This window comes from Gallinula chloropus (assembly GCF_964237585.1).
Source record: "Gallinula chloropus genome assembly, chromosome: 1".
NCBI classification, from domain to species: Eukaryota; Metazoa; Chordata; class Aves; order Gruiformes; family Rallidae; genus Gallinula; species Gallinula chloropus.
In genome coordinates this window covers 202,456,206-202,471,983 of record NC_140085.1, presented here as the reverse complement: position 1 = coordinate 202,471,983, position 15,778 = coordinate 202,456,206, and the positions used below count along the sequence as shown (strand labels likewise).

General features: G+C 37.7%; 1 protein-coding gene across 2 annotated transcripts in view; it reads right to left on the bottom strand.

The window, feature by feature from the left end:
* Nucleotides 1–2,533: 2,533 nt before the first annotated feature.
* CNTN5 (contactin 5) overlaps nt 2,534–15,778 on the bottom strand; it is a gene marked incomplete at both ends in the record, with an annotated part of 341,700 nt that continues 328,455 nt past the window's right edge. For both annotated transcript variants that reach the window (XM_084278561.1, XM_084278562.1), the window contains 5 exons: nt 2,534–2,637; nt 3,221–3,389; nt 5,010–5,122; nt 5,553–5,739; nt 13,668–13,777. In XM_084278561.1, the coding sequence (XP_084134687.1) occupies nt 2,534–2,637; nt 3,221–3,389; nt 5,010–5,122; nt 5,553–5,739; nt 13,668–13,777 (683 nt within the window). The remainder of the gene's footprint in view (nt 2,638–3,220; nt 3,390–5,009; nt 5,123–5,552; nt 5,740–13,667; nt 13,778–15,778) is intronic.

The window sequence follows — 15,778 nt, the reverse complement described above, 5'->3', positions numbered from 1 at the left end:
AGTTGTCCATTGCAACTAAAAAATTGTATGTCATGATAAGGAAACTTCTACAAAGAAACAAGTAGGTAATACATAGGTACTTAAACATTTAAAACATGTTTATTAATATATTTAAGATGCAAAATACATATTCTGTTCATGTTGAATATAAAACATACCCCTTTTTGTTCTTGCAATACAACTAAATTACCTGATGGTATGTTCAGTATTTCTATCTGTATCTTGACACTAGAGATTGAGATATAACTAGATGCAGCTCTATCTCCTTATCAGACTTCCCTTCTTCTCATAAAGCATAGCCATTTACTGTATTCTGAAAGTTATTTGATGAAAAGGCCACCAACAGTGACTGTCACCTTTTTGAATACTCTAAAATAAACTGCATTGGCCACCAACTGTTTAAAAAAATAGAGGGCATTATGCTTAATCAATTTATAAAATAGTAATTTTTCTTTTTAATTCATTACTTTGTTCTTTCTTTTAACCTTTTGATAAATGATGGTTTGCTAATGCAAGTTCTCTGCACAGTAGAAATGCTGCTGTTCTACAAATGATAGCAGGCAGCTGTTTTCTGTTTGCTCTATCAGTAAGGTACATTCTACCTTCCTTTCTTTGACCTCAAAGTCTTTTCCAGAATCAGAGATAGAGAAAGTGTCCTTTTGTCTGTATCTACAGTCTATGCTCACTTAGCTATCCTGCCTTTGTTTTCCTAGCAACATGGTAACTAACAAATTCAAAAGCTATTTATTAGAAAATTATTTTAAATATTAGTGGGTAATAAAGATTTGAGTTTAACAATATCTGAAAAAATTTACTCACAAAATATTCAAAAGAAATACAAATTTAGTCATCAGTCAGCTTTCTACCTAGCAAGAACTTGATTTGCGTTGTGCTTTCTGGGCTACTATTTTAAAGCTACTAAGAAAGGGCAAAGTTAAGAGTATACTAGCTAAATGCCAAATTTATTTTGCTGGTGAGCTGGCAAAATGATAGCATTTTAGACCCAGAATCCATCAACCAACAAAAATTTGCATCGAAATGTTTAGACAGATGGACAGATGTTATGAAGAACTTCTGTGACAGATGTCATAGAAGGACTATGCTCTTAGGACTTGCTTATTGATCTCTTACGACTTGATTTTTACATAGCAAGGGAATGTTCATCCCAGGTGCAATCCCTAGATGTATAGTAGTAGAACACCCTCCCTGGTAACACCATGCACATCATAATTGTACAAACACGCAAGCCATATATACTAGGGATCGCTTTGACTGAGGTGCCAATACATGGAAAGGCCTTCTGATATAGAAAAAATGTCCAAAGTTTCTACTGAGTTAAAAATTGTTTTGTAAAGAAAAATGCAGAATTAAAACTGGTAGCACACAGTCCCTACAAGAATAATACATAGTGAGCTACAGAAATAGAGCCAATTAGCTAAATAACTAGAATGATGCTCAGTAGCACTCATCCCAGTATTTTTTTCAGACACAGAATTTTCCAAAATATATCCTACTGGAGTCTGTATATATCTGAATGATTATATTCCAAAAATGTTAATATTCTCTCCATAATATGCTTTTATAATATATACCTCAACTTGATTACCAAATATATAAAGCACAGATTGTTACTAAAAAACGGACCCAGAGGAAAAAAAAATTAATTGCAACTGAGAATTGGTTGGAAAAAATAGGTTTATCTCCTTGCAATGCTTCATTTGTCCACTTAGCAGCCTAATGTATATCATATTTAAATGCCCAGTGGAATTTTCATTGTCATATATATTATGAATTTATTTATTCTTTGCTATTGAAAATAAATATTTGATTCACTTGACATTAAATTATGTGTTATTGAAAAATGAACTTGTTTCCTTTTAAGTTTGCATTTAATCATTTTCCAATGACTTCCTTTTTGCTCCATTTTGCCACTTTCTGAAAGTGCTGTCTAGTATTGTGTTGACAATTCTTTTTGCTAATTAAATACGTACTCAGAACAAATTCTCTGTACTTTTGAAGTGGGCTCTGTATCTAACCTATAGTTTTCTCTCTGGTCACTCAAAACAGCCAGCCATATGCAATGCAAAAAAAATATTTGACAAAGCTTTGTCAAATTTTGTTCTATATTTAAAAAAGATTTTTTTTCCCAACTAAACAGATGTACTGTACTAGACACCACTGTTTAAACACCTAATGACACATGACTGGGGTCACCAAAATAGAACATTTTAAAAAAGTAAGGTACATTTGACAGAAATTATGTTTCCTTACAAAAGTTTATTACATACAATCTGCATATTTTTGGGCCAAGAAGTGTCCTCTCCCCGGAGGACTTTTACAAAAAATGAAGAGGAAAAAAACCTGATGAATTATTGACCGTGTCTCCAACACTCCTCTAAGCGCACCACAGGCATTTCTATGGGTCTTTAAGCATTAGCTTGGGTTTCCAGTTTCTCCACGGACATAAAACTTCATCCCTTGGTGTCATCAAGCTAAAGCAAACAAATAACGACAACAACAAAGTCTGTAGTCTTCACCATGAAGTTGAAGGAACCATCAGTGCCAAAAGCAATGTTACAGAGGACGAGGAAGTGGACAACACATGTAAGGTGGATTGAGCACTTGTTACTTTCCCTCCTAAAATGAAAAGCAAAGTAATTAAGGAAAAACTGATGCAAACAGTTCTCAGTACATTTAGGTACTAGATTTTGGCCAAAATTTGTGTTGCAGACTTGTTCAGCAGAAGTCTAACTTTTAGTCTACGGATTACCTTTTAAGACTTGCAATTATGAAATATGCTTCCTACACAGAAATGAAAATTGGGAATTTTATGATGATTTCTCCAGAAACTCACATGCTGAAACCTCAAACTCAGTCTGCAAATGAATAGAAAATTCAAAAAGGTTATGTGGTTTTGTGACTTAATCCTCAAAAAGAATTTGGCGCAAGAAGATGCCCCAAGTCACAATCACAGATGTTCTTCCTAAAACAAGGAATGAAAGCTTGACCTTGATGCTTGTCCAGAAGAAAAAAATGATCTTTAGCCAAGAGATGTCTTTAGATCACAGCAGTCCCTTAAAAATTGGTGCTAAGGGAAAGTATGCTGTGGGCTGGCAGTGGCAACAGACCACGGGACAGGAAAAAACCAAAAATACCAGATTAGATGGAATAAAAGATATTGTGACCTAGAGTTATGGCTCAAGAGATACATGAACCTTACCTGAAAAAGATGGAACTCTGATCTGGGGACTCGCTGTCCCATCCCCTCCTTCACTGACTGCACAGACCTCAATGATGTAGACGCCAACATCTGGAAGAAGTACCACAGCAGAGGTTTTCTGTGTTTCTATAACTTGACTGTTGCTCTGGCCTTCTTGCCTAAATAATACCTATGTTCAAGAAAGTAAATAGTGGTCAGAGTGGTCATGCAAGATATATACCAAATATCTTGTGTAGATAACAGTCACTGAATTTAACTGTTTCATGCTTTCATTAAGTATTTCTTGACATTACAGTTGCACAGTCATTTGCTCTTACCCTCCCCTCCACCAAAATGGCTTCAAAACATAAATAGCAAATTAATGAATGTGAAAGCAAGTTGATTATGATCCAGAGAAAAGACAAAGCATTTGCCAACTCCAGCATTAGGTCTTACACAATTTTTTTCTTGAAACTCTCTTCTAAATGAACTTAGAGTTCTGATTGATTCAAATCTTTACTCCCAAATAAATGTAGATATTCACATTTTTGGCTCAACTTCAAGTGTAAGAAAATGGCCTAAACAATGTCCTTAGTGCGTTTACCTTACTTGGCTAAATCATATAAGAATAGTTCAGATCTGTCCCTACATCTCCTGTGAAACTGTATACTACCCTATGGCATGAGGGAGGAAAGTGAGTTAGTAGATAGCTGTCTTTTTGGTGCTTCTGCATAACTTTCTTTCCCAGACAAAATTGAAAAGGTCAGAGAAGTATAAAAAAGCAAAGTAGTCAACTGAACTTTTTCATAATCTCAGCTATTCTGATAAAGGTTAGAGCAGTTTCTGGTTTATTTGAAACATTTTACATATTGCTGGTGATACTTCCTGATGTATTAGTGGGAATATTAGATTGTAGTCTATAGAAATGATTGTATATATACTTAAAACACCAGAACAATCACACTTCTGCAAACTGAAATCATTCTGGTTTGATTTCAAAGATTGCAGTTAATTACACTGATTTTTATGAATTGTAATTTAAGAGTTAATCTGGATTTACTCTTTAAAACTTCAAAGTTTAAATGTCAGATGTTACCATCACTGATTGTTGAACATCACCAACATGATCACAAAACAAACCACAGTATTTGTGTTTCTGCTCCATAAAAATATTAATTTTAATGTCATTTTAAGATGCCTCATTCTTCTGCATTTCTCTAAATCCTAGTGCAAACACAGTTAAATTGAAGTGTTAGTAGGAATTTCATTGCAGCCTGGTCTTATTAATATACACTTCTAGATCAGATATGAGAGACTGATCCCCTCAGATAGAGCTTATTCAGTTTATAATATGTAGTTTAAAATCCCAACGCAGAAAAGTTGGAGAGGGACTTTTTACAAGGGCATGTAGTGAAAGGACTAGGGATAATGGCTTTAAGATGAAAGAGGGGAGATTTAGATTAGATATTAGGCACCGGTTGCCCAGAGAAGCTGTGTCTGCCTCTCCCTGGCAGTGATCAAGGTCAGGTTGGATGGGGCTTTGGGCAACCTAGGTGTCCCTGCTCATGGGAGGAGGGGTTGGAACTAGATGACCTTGAAGGTCTCTTCAAACAAACCATTCTGTGATTCTGTGAAAATATTTGGACATTTTTCTCTTTTCAATTTTATTTCTTGCCTTTCATGGTGAAAGCTGCAGAAAGTCTGTATAGCATACTTCACTTGCACAGGAAAACAAGGGAAAAAAGCCAACAGGGAAAAGGAGTAGTCATTTGGAAGAGTGAAAGGTGAACAAAGAAGGAGAAGCACTGACCTTGTATCCCATTACATCGGATTCATTAGCTAGGGGTCTGACTGGCTCCCACCCAAGAGACACATGAGAACCGTCCTGTATCCACATAATATTGCTTGGTGCTTGGCTGGGAGCTGAGGAGAAAAAATAACAACATGTACATAAATATAGTTTATGGAAAGTTTGTTTAAAGTAAAAAGAAAAGTTTTCCAATCTTTTATTACAACTAGCTGTGCTGGCAGGCTCCCAGCTCTAGTTTTTTTTCCCACCAGAACTGTCATTTAGTGGACTATGGTATACTTACTCAGCCCACCCCGTAAAAGCCACAGAGATGAAGAACTTTAATTCTTTTCTGTCCCTTTGTCAAAAATACCTTGTTTTCTAGGAAGATAACCTTTTTATCAATGAAAGGACTTAAGAATTCATGTCTCAATATCAAAGCAGTGATGAATCAAAACTGTGTATGATCCCTGATTATTATACACTCTTATTAAAGGAAAACCCAAGAGGCCAGAGGATGCCCCCAGACTTCTGCCTTTGAGCAAAGGTATTGAGATCACTTACGGGACTTCTTGGTTGCTGCACGAACAGCAGTGCTAGGTGGTCCATACCCTGCAGCATTGTACGCCCTCACTGTTAGGTGATATAATGTATTTCCTTCTAATCCTGTCAGGAGGACGGATGACTCATTTCCCTCGGTTTTGACCTTTTCTGCTGCTTCTTCCTGCTCCATGTCCTTCCAGTAACCAACCTGCCAACAAGTGACCAAATGAAGGATTAATACAGGCATTTAGGAAGTTCATGCTTCCAGATGTTCATACTTGTTATCTTGTGGAATGTCTTTTTCCCCTTTCTGCCTTTTGTCTGATCATCAAGCCCTTTTAAACACATGGGATTTGTGGCCTCGCCTCAGACCCAAAATGGTGAGACTTGGAATATCAGGTTAATAACTGAAGCACATTGAATTGCTGTGTGCTGGCATAATAAGATGGAGCTACAAGACCAAAGAGCAGAGGATAAACACTGGCAGGAATTCAAAAGTATTTCAGAGGATTCAAGGAGAGCTCATCCTCTGGTAGGTCACCAGAATATCTACTTTCACCCAGGAAAGCTGTGATTGCATCAGTGAAGAAGTGTCATGAGCAATAAATATTCCTTTTCTGGCCCTGTGCAACTCAGATCCGTGAGATTTCTTATCAGTGCAATGAATAGGAAATGACAGAACACTGAAGGAAATATTTCATTCATCTGAAAAATCTTATCTGAAGAAAAAGAAGGAAGTGGATCCAGTTTTAGTTCTTGGATATAAACAGGTTTATGGTAAATGCAATTCTGATAGTATGTCTGTGCCCTTCCTGTTCAGGCATAAAACCCCTAAATGGGCAGATGCCATCATAATCTCAAAGAAGGTATAGAGGTAAACTAGGTATTTGACAAGTCTCTTTCCTCAGACACTAAGTATTTGCAGAGCATAGCTGGGAAAAAAAGCAGTACTATCTCTTTTTAATGTATCTAAGTGACCTACACAAGTAAGATAATTCTCATGGGGCCCTATTTTCCCTAACAGGACATGTCACTAATGTGCCATTCAAAAACCTATATTCAGCTTACCATTATTCATGCTGAGACCTACTTGCATTTATTCCACATTTTGACCTTTTCTGTGAAGTTGGTTATTTCATAATAAGTTATTCATATTATATCTGGATAACTTTTCCTCTGAGAAAAAGGTCATGGACAAAACAATACTCTTGTGCAGGTGTCCCAAAAAATGGTGAACCAAAAAAACCAAGGTACTTGTAGGAAAATAAGACCAATGAGTACATTGCTGACCTTTTATAATTGCAGTATGACTGTCATTAAAAAAAAAATAAATCTAGAAAGACATTTGAGGTCATATCTTTACTTGAGTAAAGTGATTCTGTTAACATTGATCACAAGTATACCCGTTTGTGCCAACTCAAATTCTACTCTTTTAATTGCGGAATGCATGTAAATATCTTCTTTGCTTCCCTGCATTGTATCACATTTTAAAATGCTGTTGCTTGAATTCTTAGGTTAATGACAGCTCAGATAGATAGAAAATATAGCTACAGTCACCTATTGTTATGAAAATAAGAGTGGTTCACTGAGGTGTTTAGCTAGCTGAATTTTTGACCAACTTTGTTGGCATCCTCAGTAATACTTAGTCTCAAGAAGAATCAACAACCATTTATTCACACACAAGGATTGAACCTGCAATGCTTATTATCTGTTGGCCAGTCTGATTCCTTTTATTTTACCTGCAGTGCATCTTTACAAACGATGCTACAGTCATGAGAGCTGCATAATATGAGGCACCGTACAAACAGGTGGTCAGAGGAAGCTCATGTCCTGCAGACCTCATCATCCACTCAGTGAAGTCTGCTGAGGATCTGACAGGGAAATAGTCCAAAGGGAAAAGTAACGTGCCCAAGATTACACAGGTGAACAGCAGAAGGGGTGGAAATGCAACTGAAGTAGTGAAATCCCTGTTCTAGAAAGCCAGGAGCAAAACTGTAAGTAGCTCAGTATGTCTCTTTGTGGTAGTTTACTTACAGGGATGACAATGTCTTATGTGAATGCAATGTACAGTAGACAGTCCGCAGCTTTTTCACTGAAGCTTTGGGTTTTTTGATGTTTTGGGTTGGGGTTTTTTTAGTATAAAGAACTTGTAAAAACCCGATTTTCCAAATAGTTGTGTTAGGACTATATAAAGTGTGGAGGAAAGATAAGAGTATAACTCTGCCCTTTTTGATATTTTTCATGTGTTTGGAAATGCTCTCCACCACTGCTTACATAACATTCTCCATTTGGATAATAATTATATTTTGCCCATGTTAAGTCTTCAAAAAGGACTACAGCATTTTCTCTACCAGTCTGCTGCAATACATGACAAAGGAGTTCTCCCTTGGCAAAGGGGTATTCTTGTGGGAATTAATATACTGTATTAAGCGGTAAAAGAATGAAGTGCAATTTGGCAGTGCTTCTATTTCAGTTTCTCCTGTACTTCAAAGCCCTTAAGTGTTTGGCCTCTGCCTTCAAAAATTCCCCTTAAAGTTTTGCCAGGTAACTTTGGACTTTGATCTCAAAATCTGCTTTGCTCTTTCGTTCTTAATGCAGGCATCCATTTGTTGATGGCCAAATGAACTAAAGGAAAAAGTGGTTATAAAAAATCCCAAACAACTCAAGTGATTGTTGACTGAGACAATTTGAACTGAAACGAAGAAACTAGTGATATTTGGAAGTGCTGGGCATATTTCTTAAACCAGAGAGTTTGGTTATATACACTTCTGTGTGTTGGGTTTTATTTTTTTTTATCTTGCCATTTTTTTGTAGCCTTAGCTTATACTGCTCAGAAGTGATTTACCACACTTAAGAGTAGATTTTCGTTAATGATAAGTTTGAATGATATAGCATGAAGCATAAATCACAAAGAAGCAGCCTATATTTAAAAAATGAAAGGGGGGGATGGACATTATTGTTTAATGCATTATTGTTTGTCAAGTTTTAGATTTTTGCTGGGTTTTCTGTTGTTTTTCATCTGATACCCAGAAACCCATCTCTGAGCTGGAGAGAAAATAATGTTTAAACAACTGAATGGAGGAAATGCAGGATCACACAAGCTGCTTACTAGGTTAAGCAATTGTTAAGAGTAAACTATCACATTAAAATGTATTTCCATCTAAAATTTTTCTAATACTTACAGACTAGTTCCCTGAAGTTTCATGTTGAAAGTTATCTTGATAATATTGCTCTTTTTCCCAAATAGGTTTCTAGTGTATGTGTAAAATCACTGCGGTATAAATACATGTGATCTAGTTGCAGGCCCTCTTTAAGATCAGAAGAGTCAAGAGTTATTGTCTGGACACTCTTTCTGTTAACCACAGAGAATTAAACTACAAATTAAGCATTTCAAGTAAGAGCCTCAATAAAGTAGGATGAATGAAACCAGACAGATGCTATCTTGTGCTATCTGATGGAGTCTGTACCAACATCAGCAGTACTGACATAACTGAAAATGAACTTGCAAGACATATCTGACTAAAGAAAGTGCTGAGTAGAAAGAGCCATGAGCTGACTAAACTGCTACTAACCCTAAAAAAATTACTCAGATTTCATAAAAAAAGTTATCAAAATTGATTCCTAGAAAACTGGTAATTTCTAATTTTGTGTTTGGGAAAAATTACACATTCTAAAGATGAACTCTTCTAAATCAGTATTCAGGCTGGTGGACCTGAGGTATTTCTGTCTTGTTTTACCATGTCTTGCTCTACCATACCATGACAGAAACATGGTATGGTAGAAACATCCATATATTCTTTCTAAATTGCTTCAAGGAATACTTCACTAAATTAAAAAAACACATTTCAGTACCTTGTAGACTTAATTATCTTTTTCACTTCAAAACCAGATAAAGTACATCAAAGAAACAGAACAAAACTCTTGAATATTTCCATTTGAAAAGACAGAATATAATAAACAAATTTTAAAGTCAAGTAATCCTCTCAGAAATAGCATTCAATATTTTCTATTTTTTTATACTATTTTAATTTGTTGCTGCAAGTTGATATTTTGGTTAGGTTGGTGAAGCTGCTGGGAGAATTCCAGTGAAAAAGACATGAGCTCTGTGATCTGTACTTAAATATTAGCTTTGCTTTTCTGGAGAAAGAAAACAAAAAAGAAGAAGAAGAAAAAATTCTTCCAGCAAGTAATTCTTTCCCTTCCCTACCAGTAATGAGTGACCAAGAAAATACTGCCTAGGGGTGAAATAGATTTTCTAACCTTCAGGTTATGGATTTTAAACAATAACTGTGAACCACACACTGTATTTTTCTACTGTTCTGACAAAGTTTTCAAGTTACCTCTACTTCATCAGAATGTAGCTGACATATATTTAGTAAGGTCAGGCGGACAGCTGACAAGTCTGTACTGCAGTCAGGAATAATATGTGCTTTGGAAGATGCAAACGAATACAGCAAACCTTGCATAAAACTCATGTGACATAGCAGTTAACACTGCCTTTCAGGGATGACAGTGTGAAATTGGACGTTACTTTGTCTTTCATTACTCCTTAGTATGAAGTGTAAACAGGGCCAGAGTGAAACTGGGTCACTGCAACCTTTCCATATGTAGTAAATATTCTATCACTTTTGTTGATTACAGCCCAAGCATAAAAACCCCAACAAACCTCCTTCTGCCTTTCATAATGCTGTTATTAAAAGGCCAGGAAATATGAAGACCATGTAGCTGGTTGTCACTGCTGTGGTGACCACAGGATAAATACAAATTAAAACATGAAAACAGAATGGTTAGTCAGATTATTATGCATTTAATTTCAATTGAAGGCAACATTTTGCTTGTGGTCCACAATAATTCTGCATTAGAAAAAAAAAGTCATTCATCTTTTTACTGAAGGTAGTTGTTTTCTGTACATTATCTGTTTGCTGTTTGTGGATTGGGGGAGTACTACATGCAAAATTTTGTGTGTCACAGTACAAAAGGTACATAAAAATACTGGAGAGTGTGCAGAGGAGGGCAATGAGGATGGGGAAGGGTCTGGAGGGGAAGAATCACGTGGAGAGGCTGAAGACTTAGTTTGTTCAGCCTGGAGGAGACTCATGGGAGACCTCATCACTGTCTGTGGCTTCCTGATGAGGGAGAGCGAAGGGATAGGCAACGATCTCCTCTCTTTGGCAGCCAGTGATAGAACCCAAGGGAGGGGCATGAACCTGTGACGGGATATTCAGAAGAGGTTCTTTACTGAGAGGGTGGTTGGGCACTGGAACAGACTCCCCAGGGAAATGGTCACAGCACCGAGTTTGGCTAAATTCAAGAAGCATCTCGACAATGTCCTCAGTCCCCTGCTTTGACTTGTCTGGCCCTGTGTGGAACCAGAAGTTGGACTTGATACTTATGGGTCCCTTCCAACTCAGGTTATTCTATGATTCTATGTTCTGCACTGCACTAGGTATGATGAAACTTTACAAATCAGTTTTTGAATTAGCATAGTGTTCACGGGAGCTGAAGAAAGTGAATTATTTAGAGAACATAAAGCTGCTCCATACTTTGGGGTTTTGGAGGGAGGATTTTAGCCCTGGTATCTTGTTTTTATATACAGAGTCCTTCTTTTTTGCAGTGAGGGGATGCTTCAAAGAGAAACTGTCAGTATGTTAGCAAGATCATGCTGATAAGGTGGACTTGGTGTTCTTAAGTGAATATTTTAATGCACTGAATCACTGTACTGATCCTATAAGTCATTACCTCCTTTTTGATGATATCCTTCCCAAAAATGGAACTAAATACATACAGTAATATTGCATTCTGCCCTGCTGAATCATGCAGGAGAGCAACATTTACTCTTCTAATTATTGTGTAAGGGCTGCTATGATCATAATTCTTCTTGGGAATGAGGACAGAAAAGAGCAAACTAGTCCCTGAAAGATTCATCTGTTAGAGACAGGACAGAGAAATTTTGGCTAAATGAACAAAGGGAAATTGGGGAAGGGGGGGGAGGAGAGAGATAAAAAGTACTTTCCTTCCCTCAGACAAAAATAATACCTCAGAGGACTCCTGTAATGGGATGAGGTAGAAAGGAGCAGTGAAATATTTTTATTTTTCCATTTATTTTTTATTCTGTCAACTGTAGGTTTCTGGAATGAACTATTTACTCTGCCATCTTCATACTAGAATCCTAATCCTCCCAGTAGGGAGTCAAGTTATTAATGAGGTTCAATGTTAATAACCCTTGTTGTATCAATAGCAACTTTCACAAGAGATGTAGAGCAGGTTAGTGTTATATTTGGGGTCAGATCATGCTGAACTCCAAGTTTCTAAACACTTTCCAAGGCTGGAAGACTACCTCTGATTCAAAGAGAGGCCACTGACCTGCCTTTAACAGCCACCTGTCAGGACACAATCTGTAGAGCTAAGGGAAGTGTTATGTGCCAAGCAAGTAAATGCAAAATACATTTAAGTCATGAAAGAATAAGTTTCTAGAGAAGTAATTTTCACTTTTAGAAAGGAATACATATTTTACAAATATCTATTTCAACATTGTTCAAATGTTTTGAGAATAAATATGATCGATGGAATGAGGTTAAGAATGAAAATAGTATGTGCAATTTAAAAGGCTCAGGGTATCTGAGAGGGTGTAACAAACAAACCACCTTTCTGAAGAGAAAAAGACAGGGTGCAGTAAGTTATTTCAGAGGATAAAAGGCTGGCCTGGACATTGAAGACTAAGGTTAGTAACTAGTGAAACACTTCAACGTGAGACAGCATTTGCAAGGTGAATACCATCTCTATCAGATACAGTTTTGTTCTTTTTATGTGTAGCTGTTCTGAAGGTAAAACAGTCAGATAACATTTTTTCAAGCTATGTGCAAAGAGGTAAAAACATGTTTAATAAAAGGAAGAGGTGGGAATAACGTACAAGAGAGTTTGCAGGGTTCAGCATAGAGATGTATATGGGAAAGAGACCTGGATGGGTAAAAGACCTGAGGGGAAACTTCATGGTCATAGTCTGCTTGGATTGCACTAGAGAGAAATATGTGAGCATCCAAGTATCAAGAAACTACAGCAAAAACAGGTAAAAAAAACCCCAGCAACTTACTGACTGTGTCTAAGCTATGGAGTAAACATGCTGTCCTGGTCAACTCCATCCAACCTGAGGCTGTGCTAGAGACTGTGGTGGCTCTAGCGCTGCCTGGACACCTACCATTCCTTCCTAAAACCATAAGTGATGCTCATCAGCTCCCAAGTGTTTTCAGGACACGCTGCCAGGGAGACACTCAGCACTAGTAGGTCAAAGGATGTCTTCAGACATCCATATAATTGGTATACGCCTCAGATCAACACACTCAAACTCTTTTCATTCTTACTGTAGAGAAAGAGGAATGAGCACTCTCTGAAGGACATGTAACCGTCAAGTAACCTGCACCACACAACCAGTAAATTGAGTCTAGCTGAGCTATTTCATGAGGACCAGATAGCCTGAACCAGAAGGTCAGGATGGGTTGTACTAGCCCCAAAGGATAAGTTTAGTCATCAATCTGATCTGTTCCTGAAGGTTTGGATTTTAAACTGGATCCAAAGCTACCACTGGATCCAAAAGTGTGAGAAGGTCCGTTGCCAGGGCCGTTTCTTTTTCCCAGGTCAGCAAGGGCTGTGTCTCTGCAGAGTTGCATTTGTGGATGGTGCAGCTGCTGCTTCCCCTCCTGACATCGGACCTTTGATGATCTGCCCAGCAGATGTCCCCCGGCCACTACACAAAGAGAGCACATGGATGGCAGAGGCTCTTTCCTTTCTTTGTGCTGATTGCTCTCAGTAAATAACAAGTTTGAACTGGTCACTTGGAGCTGGAAACAGTCAATACCTAATCTTCCTCAGCCTGTGAAAGAGGCATGCTGGGTCACTTGCAGTTCTTTCATCTCTTTTTGAAGTGTCAAAGAGATGTTATAAGAACTGGTGCTGAACAGTTTGCAAGCACAAATACATAAAAGATGTTATGGTGCTACAGCTGTGACCGTTGTTCTACAGCTCGTCATACATATGCTAAACCGAGCATAATTTCTAGTGAAGTTTCAGTACTGCACGTTAACAGAATGCAACGCTAGCAAAAGCAACAAGACTTCTCATTATGATATTCTGTGTTCATACCTCAAATCCCTGTGGTCTTCCTAGACTTTCTTTAATATGTTTCCACGCAACAAGAATCTCTGATACAGACAAACTCGTAGCTTTGACATCGATGGGAGCAGCAGTGGGTTCTGTATTAAGAAAAATTGAAACAATAAACCTCCACTGTAACAGCTTGTATTTATCAAAACCACTCCATCTGAAACTGTCATTTACTTCCTTTATTCTACCTTAATACTCACAAGAAGGTATGACAGTTACAGGGAACATGAAAAACTGAACAAGATGAAGAGATTATTATTGTTGTATTTCTTTATTTGTGTCATGCCACATCAATATCTCATCAGTGATGACAGGTGCAGCAAACTGTGACAGAATCTCTTGTCTAAGATTTATTTTTTTTTTATAAACTTTAATATTTGCAAATTCCTCCTGCTCCACACACCCCTTTCATAGTCCTTGATCAGCCTAACTTCAGCAGTAAATGGAGCATTTATTCTCTTCCTGGGATTTTTGCGCCGCTCTGTCAGCTCAGAATGAGCAATACCTTGCCAGGGTGCTCAGTCAGACCTGCTCTGGGTTATACCAAGTGAGAAGTGATACTCAGAGCTGCCGTGAAATGCTATGTAAAATAAATTTTTAGGAGTAGGTTATTAGGTTATCGAAGTCAGAGGCACCAGTGTCTGGGGTGTGCCATCGTCTCTTTGCTGAGAAGCATTTGCTGGTTTGGGACTGGGATACACACTTTGCTAAAGAAGGCCCTAATACCTAGTATTTGTCCCTCTGATTGCCTGTGTTGGTACCATTGGCCTTCTGTCTGTGTTTCTGTCTCCATGCTACTCATAGGGCACACTGAACTCCTGACGTGCTGATTATCTGGAGCAGAGGACCTTCCCTGGTGTCCTTCAGTGCTGATGGGTGGTCAGGGTGCACACTGGAGGCTTGGGGCTGCAGGATGCTTTACACATCACGTGTATCAGTGTTTGCCCAACAGTGTTGCCACAGGCACATTTTACATTGCACTTTCATGCCAGAGGTCCAACTTGTTTCGGTGATTGCAAGTAACCTGGGTAAACCTACATGGGAATCTGCCCTCACGGGCCATTGAGCTTACACCAGTTTGCATCACCAGCTAGTGGGCTTGGTGTGAAGAGTGTCTAAAAACTGTTGCTTATCAAACTGATACGTAAGTTAAAGAATATTTTGAATCTTTTGCCTTTATAAACCTAAATATTACTGAAAATTTCCTTCGGACAAGCTGTGGAGACAAGCCTTGAACACAGAGAGCGAAGCGTGCAGTAGTGGCGTTTCTCCACCATTCTGGAGTAGTTCACTTGCTCAGTGAAGACGTGAGTTCACATTCCACTGCAGTCACAGAGCTTGTGATTTCTTTCTTGGTCTAATGTTCCTCATTACATTTCTAATGTGTTGATCGGCTCTTGAAGGGCAGACAGAGGTGCTGGCTTTTATGTTATAGGGAGGTATATGAGAGAGCTTTCTACAGAACCTGGGGTTTTTAGCTCATTTACAGGCTTACAGAAAAGGAGTTTTCTTATGGAACAGCCTGCAATAAAATAATACATTTTTCTCAGTGATCAAACTGCTTTAGTAAGAGGCTTAATATCAGTCTTGACTCATCAGCTACCCTCCTTTCTCTGATCGTATTTACAGGCATTGTTATGGCACTGCTGCCTGACACTTTTTCTCTGGCATGCCTTGTATGAATTTTTCATCCTTTTTGATGTCAGATTTTTAATGTTTGCAGCTCTTTTTCATCTTGTATTTTATTTACTTCTTAAGAAAAGAAGCATTTCTGATGTGCTCCAAAATGGTGTTCACCAACAATGAGTATCATTAATAAGTATAAAATATATATGGAACTTTTCAGGTAACAAAGATTTTAAAAAAAAAGTCTCCAGGAATGAACAAAATGTTCTCCAGAATTCAATACAGAAAGAATTGTGCTATGAAGAAATATATTCCTCATAATATGATTTTCTGTTCAATAGTTATACCCTGCTTTCTATTTTATGTACTACTAAGATTTGTGTGGCAAAAGCTATTTTCTAGTTTTTGTATTATTGAAGCAATTACCTTGTTGTCAGAGAAGATTGCAGTGGGATAAATAATTT